This window comes from Austrofundulus limnaeus, unplaced genomic scaffold (assembly GCF_001266775.1).
Source record: "Austrofundulus limnaeus strain Quisiro unplaced genomic scaffold, Austrofundulus_limnaeus-1.0 Scaffold348, whole genome shotgun sequence".
In the NCBI taxonomy this organism is placed as follows: Eukaryota; Metazoa; Chordata; class Actinopteri; order Cyprinodontiformes; family Rivulidae; genus Austrofundulus; species Austrofundulus limnaeus.
The window spans coordinates 54,915-63,301 of record NW_013952750.1 but is presented as its reverse complement, the minus strand read 5'-3'; the positions used below and the strand labels follow the sequence as shown (position 1 = coordinate 63,301).

At 36.0% G+C, this 8,387-nt stretch overlaps 2 protein-coding genes across 2 annotated transcripts in view; both read left to right on the top strand.

The window, feature by feature from the left end:
* Window positions 1-8,387, top strand: part of dscc1 (DNA replication and sister chromatid cohesion 1) — a 14,983-nt gene that overhangs the window by 1,923 nt on the left and 4,673 nt on the right. The window lies entirely within an intron of this gene.
* LOC106527898 (collagen alpha-1(XIV) chain) lies at window positions 1,401-5,525 on the top strand (the record flags this gene model as incomplete). The annotated part of the gene is given in 2 exon segments (XM_014022906.1): window positions 1,401-1,523; window positions 5,278-5,525. Coding segments are annotated over 2 exon segments (371 nt in total), but the record flags the coding sequence as incomplete, so codon positions are not given.

The following is an 8,387-nucleotide window of genomic DNA, read 5'->3' as shown; positions in this document are numbered from 1 at the left end:
TATAAAAAGTTTCCAGTTTGAAAATTTTGTGACATAACTGCAAAATAGTCTGGATTTAGTCCATGCAGCGGCCAGAATGTTAATTTGTGTTGCATAAATTTCATGTTAATTTATGTTCACAGCGACGAAAATGAATTAAGGTGATGACAAATACTGATGTTTTAAATTGTCTTAATGAGGACCGCTTGTTATACCAGCAGCTCTTTTATTAATGAAATGATTAAATGATTTTCGCTCAGCTCTAATTGATTTTCTCAGCCATCCTCCCGTCTCTTATTACCGGTAGCGATTGTCGGCTTCTTGTACAGTGAAATGAAATGTCAGACTAAATATGTCATGTTTGCAGATGAGAACACCTTAGGTAACAAGGAATGCAAAAAAAACCTTTAAAATTGTGCACAATGGCAAAAAAGTCAATACAGCATCGTATTTTTATCTTTGAGGCTTGAAGTGTCACTGAAGGAAGTCACAACTTTGTGATTTTTCATCAAGATCAACCCGACCGACCTGTTTTAAAGAGACTCCTGTTATATAACAGACCAGCAAAATAAAAAGGTACTTTGCAGACAGCGTTGCAGCAGGATAAAATTATCAATGTATAAATTTGGGGGTGGCTGTGGTTCAGGGAGAGGAGCAGATAATTGCCAATTAAAGAGTTGCTGGCTCAGTCCMTGGTCCCCTCACCCCAGTTTTTCCTGTGGAAAGATAGTTTATCCCAACAAGAGCTTTCCCTGTTAAAGGCTCCAGCAACACAGCTCTTGTATTTCATCATTACTCTAGTTTTCTTTATTTCTTTATTTGATCCCTGAGTCATTCTGCTACACATGCTGATCTTTACCTWCCACCAAAAACAAAAGRCGATCTTGTTTTTGCTCGAGTACGYGTGTGTTTGTTGGTCTGTAGTGTTCGAGGACTGTACCGAAACTCTCCAAAAATAAAAATACGATAAACATTTAGAAWTGATGARCTRATTTTTGGAATCAGTGGACAGTTTTACAGAAACTGAAATAAAAAAATTGTTGTGGTATAGCTGTGAGTCATTCATATGACATTTCCAAGCTCTGTTCATTGCATTAAATATTTCTCTAAAACTTTGGCGTTAATTGTTGGTTTTATCCCTTGTCCTTTAGCAAAATATCTCATTAACTGTACTGGACAGGTTTTATTGAAAGTCAAAACATAATATAATAATTGAATATTCATCTAAACATATTGAGTTAAACCAATTCAGTTTAATTGTATAGCAGCAAGTCACAACCATACATGTCAACGCCTTCATATGTTTAATGAAAGGCAACATGCATACTTCAAGGAATGCTAAACATTTTTAAAAATTTTTAGTGATTTAATCAAGTTTAGCCTGGTTTCTCCTATTTACTGATTTCCTCTTGTTTTGGCAGTTCCCCTCTTGTCACCAGAAAATCTACGTGTGTCAGAAGAGTCATACAACCACTTCAGGGTCTCCTGGGATCCACCTCAGTCTCCTACTGTGGGATACAAGATTGTTTACCAGCCTATCTATGGTACACACACCTACTATGTCTCTATATCCTTGTGGGGACTTTCCATTGACTTCCATTCATTATTGTAACTGTATTTATGCCTAACCCAGACACTTTATCCAAAACTAACCATTACTGATCTATTCCTAACCCTAACCTGAACCAAAACTGAATTCACACCATACATCTAAACCTAACTAGCAAAGCACAGCAGAGCTGCAAACAAATGAGGATTGGGAAAATGTCCTTTTTTTACATCAAAGACCTCACTTTGATAGCAMCTATTTTGCAAGTGGTCCTCACTCTGTAGCAGAAACAAGTACACTCATTGGGACTTTGCATTGACTTTCATTGATTTACCAGTCATTTCTACAGCCTAACCCTAAGCCCTTACTCTAAACCTAACCTCACAGGTAYATACCTGACCCTAATCCTAACCTAAACCCAATTCACACCTTGGTCACACCTGATCCACCAACAGTATTTCCCTCAGTGGGGACCGGGCTTTTGTCCTCATTGGGAAATGTGGGTCCTTACAAGGCTGTGTGTACCAGAGAAATGGTCAAAAATTGACCCCACTAGGTAGCAAAAACATGCAACATGTTGACTTCCATTATTTTTCCAGTCATTTCTACATCCTAAACCTAACTCCTGACTCATCAACGGTATTTCCCTCAGTGGGGACCGGGATTTTGTCCTCATTGAGAACAGTGGGTCCTCACAAGGCTAAGTGTACCGGTTAAATAGTCAAAAAATTGTCCCCACCAGATTAGAAAAACATGAACACACAAACACACAGATAGAATACAAAGAGAGGCCAACAGCAATGAAATGCTAAGCCATTGTTTGTTCATTGCATTAGTCGTCCTGAATGAGTCATTTTCCTTGATGAGAAACAAATATTATCTTTATACTGTTAAAGTCGATCACATTCAAACAAAATGATGCCCTGTTCTGTCCTGAGACTCCAACTTTTCCAAACTCTAATTAGCTTGTTACAGGAGGACCTGCCTGTGACAAACCTGACAGACACATTACAGCTCATAACCTTTCTGTAAAGCTTTAAGAAAAATGTCAGCAGTCCAGCACCAAAATAAGACATCACCCTTCCTCATTTATTTTCCCAACTTAAAGACATCATTAAATACCCATTTTCACCGCTCTGCTCYGTCTCAGCTGCTAAATGTTTCACCAAGACAGAGCGCCAGCATTTATCGTTTCCAGCTCTGTTTTTAGTCACCTAAACCCAATTATTGTGCCTCAGAGAATCCAGCTTCAAGTAAGCGACTGAATTAGGTTAATTTTAGAAATTGGGTTGAAAGGAATTTAATTCTACCATTCTGTTTCTTCAGCTCAGAGAATCCACAAGTAAAAAGGGCCTGCACATACTGATGCTCAGTCATAATATATTTATAGTAAATACAATTATATTTGTGTACTTTAGCAAACACATAAATTGCCCTTAAGCTGACACACATATTCTGGCATAAACACAGACAAATTTGAATTATATATCTCATTAAACACAGTTTCAGTGGGTGATGTGTTGTTATAAAACATTTACGCTTTTACATTAGTTTCATTTGTATTGTAGCTCATTTTTATGCASCATTATTATGTTATGAATCACATGTTAATGCTGATAGAAAAAATTGCATAAACACAAGTGATTTTTATTTCTTTGCTTTGATGAAGAATGCAGGTTTGTAACTCAATTTATAACAGAAACAGTTTTGTCGCACCGTCTGTAATTATTTTGGATTTTGGTGTAAAGGTTAAAAAAGAAAGACCTGAAAAATACCTAAAAAGCTGCACATTTTGTGACCCAAGCAGCTTCTGGAAACTTGAGTGTTTCTGCAGGCGCAAACGTCACTTTCTAACAAACGTATAAATGTGTAAAAACACTTTGTAGTTAGATTTTTGACTCCCACATTTTGCTTGTTGCAGTGCTGCACAGTATGTAGTTTGAAAGGAAATGGGTCMACCAAGCTGTAAACACATTTTATTGATTACACTGATTATACATACAAAGATGGGCAATTGATATTTTATGAAGCTAAAAGAATAACGGCTTGCCTGACACTGAAAAAGAGATTTGGCATAAAAAACACTAAAATAAAACATTGAAAAAATAAAACAGTTTATACTGAAAGTTAAAAMACTGACATTGAAACACATGATGATATTCTTATTTTTATGATGCGATCTTTGTTTTATGAAACAAGTTTTCCATGTCAGTGCAGAGTTCTTAACAACGTCACTGCAAAGCTGTCACTGTTTTGGCGTCGGGGCGGGGCTATTTTTCAGTGTTTTATTTTTCAATGGCAAATCTCTTTTTCAATGCCAATATAAGATATCACTGTTTTAGCTTCATAATATTTTAGGACAATTTTACAAGTTTTATGAAAATAAACTGGATGTTCAGATTTTGTCCTTTTTTTCATATTTATTTTATTGTTCATTATGAACACAAAAATGCGACCCATCGTAAGGAAATCAGGATTAAGTCAAATAACATTTTCAGATTCCTGGGTTTAAAAGCTACATTTTGATACCTGGATCATTCTGATATCATAAGTTTATCCAGAGATATGACTTATTTTGTCTTGCAGGTTACAATAATACATCACTGTTTGGTCTAAATCCTAATTTTATGTACATTTATTGAGTAATTTTTGATGTCCATATAAAGAAGAAACCTCAAATAGTATTTGTGTATTAAGATTTCCCAATTGGAAAGAAACAAAAACATTGCTAGCTCACAGGGAAAAATTCTAAATTTTAAGGCGTTTCCTCAAAATCAGTTATTTTTTGTTCCTACTGCTCAAAAAATGCTTCAATTTTTTTTTTCTTAGGATTGTATTTCAGACAGTTCATTCAAATGATTCATTGATAAGGCATTAATTCATTATATTTTGACAAAATGCAATTTTTGCACACATTTAAATCAAAACCCTATATTTCTCCAGATTCCACTTTTGGACTTAATCCTCGTTTCGATGTGATGGGTCACAAATGTTCCTCATTAATTAAATAGATAAAATATTATAAATCAAATGTCTATGAATAAATAATAGATACATATAATAAATATATAACGTGACAATGTAATTGTGAAAAACGTACAATTCTGGTTCTTATGTTTTTTTTTCATTCTTCTTTATAAATGTGCTTATTAATACAAAAACATTATTTCAATGTGAAAATTTTCCCCCCTTATAAATTATTTTGGCGGCATTTTAATTTTATTCCAGCAATTTTATTCTAAAATGTCATCTTTTCTTTCAATATGGTGTTTTCCCCAGTTGACTTATTTATTTCATGACTTTTCAATAGAATTACTACATCTGTCAATCAAAAGAATCAGGGTGGAGCCAATTGTTCGGCTGTTCCTTTACCCAGACAGAAGTCATCACATACTAATGTTAAGGTGCAATGCATGCTTCTATGCACGAGGCTATAATATGGAGCTCACACTGTAAGCTACAGCTCAGATAAACATAGCCTAGCATGCATGACCCTTGACTTAGCAAGTCATTACTAGCTGCACAAGCTGTGCTGTGAGCACAAGAAACCTAATCGATGGGCTAGGATCAGCCAATGAGCCTACAGGTTGAACCCACTGTTGATGATTGACAGATGAAGTCATTCTGCTGAAAAGTGYCGTTATGAAATAAATTGTCTCTATATATTTATCTATTATTAATTCATAAAGGTACTTATTTCATAAAGTTTTATTTCTTTATTTAATGATAAACATTTTGGTGTTCCACAGTTCAAGGTCCGGTTTTGGAGACGACAGTCGGCGAGGACATGAATTCCATTCTCCTCCTCAACCTGCTGAGTGGGACAGAGTATAATGTCCAAGTGACAGCTTCCTACCCTGCAGGACAGAGTGAAACGCTGCTAATAAATGGAAAAACATGTAAGTACTTTGGCCACAAATGTGTCCCAGTTAAAGCACCACACTTTTCTGCAGACGGATTCCTCCGTGTGCAACGTCTGCTTTATCTCCATTCATGAGTTTTTAGTGTTTTGTCTATAATGTCTGCTTCAACAACAACTGTCCGATTCTAGAAGCAGAGTATAGTCTGAGCTCTTTCAGCATAAATAAACACTCCCACAAATTTCTGGTCACACAATAATTTCTTCCGTGAAGCCGGTTCTCCCGGCAGGTTGTGACGAAAAGAGGCCGAAGACCAAAACCTCTGAACAAAATGACACAATTTTTGTCACACAACTGCTACAATGAGAGTTGATTTCAGCAGTTCGACTGGAGTACATGGAGGCCTGTAGCCTGGTCTGTGAGTCTCTCATTTAGACTCCATTGTAAAGGGCGAGTAGTTCAATTTTAGTCTTCATGTTAATCTAACCACTAACCAGGGCAGGCCTATAAAGCTTGGAACATTTTTCTGAACACTTTTCTGAACTGAGAAAACTTCCTGAATGGAAGGTGAACCATCTTCATCTTCAAAATKTAGGTCCTTTTGTTCTGTTTTTGAAACATTTGTTTTGGATTGCAGTATTTCTATATGGTGTGTAAATACAGTATGTRGCATTTGCTAAAGCTGAGTGTGGTTGTAGTTGAGTCATTCACAACTCAAGCTCCAACAGATTGTAGAAGATCTCACAATAACACATGGGATCATGTGCAATGTTGTTTTCAAGGTTTGTTTAAAGTAGATAAAATTTAATTTCTCTGCAGACATTGACAAGCAGTGGGTGATATATTCCTTTAAGGAATGCCAGACCTTTTTTTGTTTGGCATTGATGTGCAATCTCTAAATTGTTTTTAATCCAGTTTCTGTAGGATGAAGTTATCACTTCTTTTCTAAGATGAAAGATACCAAACTTAAAATGTCTTRGCAAGCTGCATGAAATTGCACCTTTTTTAAACATGTTTGTTTGTCATTTAAGATTCACATTTTATATGCATTTGTGCATTTATCTGTATTACATTTTAGTCCACACTGTAATCTAATTATTTCCTCTGCTGACCAGTCAAAGCCAACATTTTTTTAAATCTCCAAACACATTCTTTAATGCAATCAAGTTCCAGAGTCCTGATAAATTTCCAGATGAACTGAGCGTGTTCATGTTACATTAGTGAAGCTCTTCCTTACATATTTACTCTGCGTTTGAGGAAGTGATTTATTACTGGCAATGCCTTCACCTATATGTCAGTTTAATCATGTGGATGTTGAAACATATTTCCCCTGAGWGCTGTGCGTTCACTGCAGCCTTGGAACCTCGAGAAACCAACGGACATGTTTGCACCAATAAATTACACACAGTAACGTGCRACGTCAAAACCCAATTATATTTACCTGAGGAAGCCATTTCTTCCAGATAGTCGTGTTGGATTGTGGTGCTGAAGCTTGTTAAGTGTGACAGTAATGAGTTTTTGCAAGAATAGAAAAACAAAGCCCAGCAAAACTAATACGTTTTAGAAATTCACAGACTCTTGTAGATTAAAAAAGATATGGTGAGAATGTAAAATGACTGACACCAGTAATGACTGTCAAAAAAATAAAAATAAAAGACATGAATAACAAAATATTTTTGTAAAATATTTCCATATATTCAGATCATTTTGCATAAAACTACGTGAAGAAGCTGAATTTAGAACGATGATGAAGAATTACTGTGAAGACATATGCCATACTGTTTTGTTTGKCCTAACCATCTTTTATTTATATGCATGATCATTATCATACATTACAAATGTATCCATATTCATGGATGTCTGTTTGCTAAACTTTCTCCTGCCCAATTTAAGGTTAGTTTTTGTGTCTTTCCATATTATTTTAAGGATCAGGCTAATGTCAAATACATTATTCAGAAGAATTTAATATTAAGCTTCTGTTTACAGTGTCAGTGTTATGTAAATAAACATTTTATTTTTTTATATGTCCTCAGCAAATTCTGTTCATCAGCAAAAAATAAAAAAGCTCAATTGGTGGCTCCTGGGAGGTTTACCTGCCTGTGGTCCACTGACACTGTGCTGCCGAACAAGCTGAAGTGGGTTTTTGTGCTCTTTTACATTTTGTTGCATCATTCCTCAGTAAAGCTCATCAAAACACAATAAAGTGCAACGTGTTTTGTAGTTTTGGATTTCGTTTGAAACCTACACAAACTAAAGCATATAATCTGTGCTTTAGTTAGTTTTTTTTTTTACTTTCACTCCTTTAATAAATCATAAAATGAGCACTGTTTTCACAAACAAAGCTTTTTGTCTCTTTGATGCATAATGTTGTCAGATCATTTTAGCCCACCACTCTGATACTTATTAGTGTTTCTTGAACATTTAAGTAGATAAAATTTTATTTCTCAGGAGACGTTGACAAGCAGTGGGTGATATATTCCTTTAAGGAATAATATCATGTAAAATCAACTTTTTTTGAGTTTTATATCATGTTGTAATGTTATGCTCTCATAAAAACATACCCAAAGCCTTGCTTTGACTCATTCATGCATGTTTGAGAAATCTTGCAGTGTTTTTAGGACGCCATGCTGAGGAGCAAAACGACAGGTGGGGACCAGAAATGCCTTTTGGTACCAGAAACGCCCCTGGGGCGTGTCTTTAAGCCAAACTTCCTCATGGCGGAGCCCCCCCMCACACACACACACAACCCCGCCCATGACTCTTGCAGGCTCTCGGGTGAAAGTGAAAGTGAAACTTAAACTGTCTGCTGAGCTCTCAACATTAGTTCTCACTCAGTTCTTTTCAGATTAAAAATACCTTTGAGGAAATGTAATTTCAGATGCCAAGTAAACTTCATCATAGCAGCCCCCCACCCCCCACCCCAATGTGTGCCAATAATTTGGGGCAACTGGGGTGGCCAATCAAGTGCCAGATGTGGCACTTACCACCTGACTGTCTCA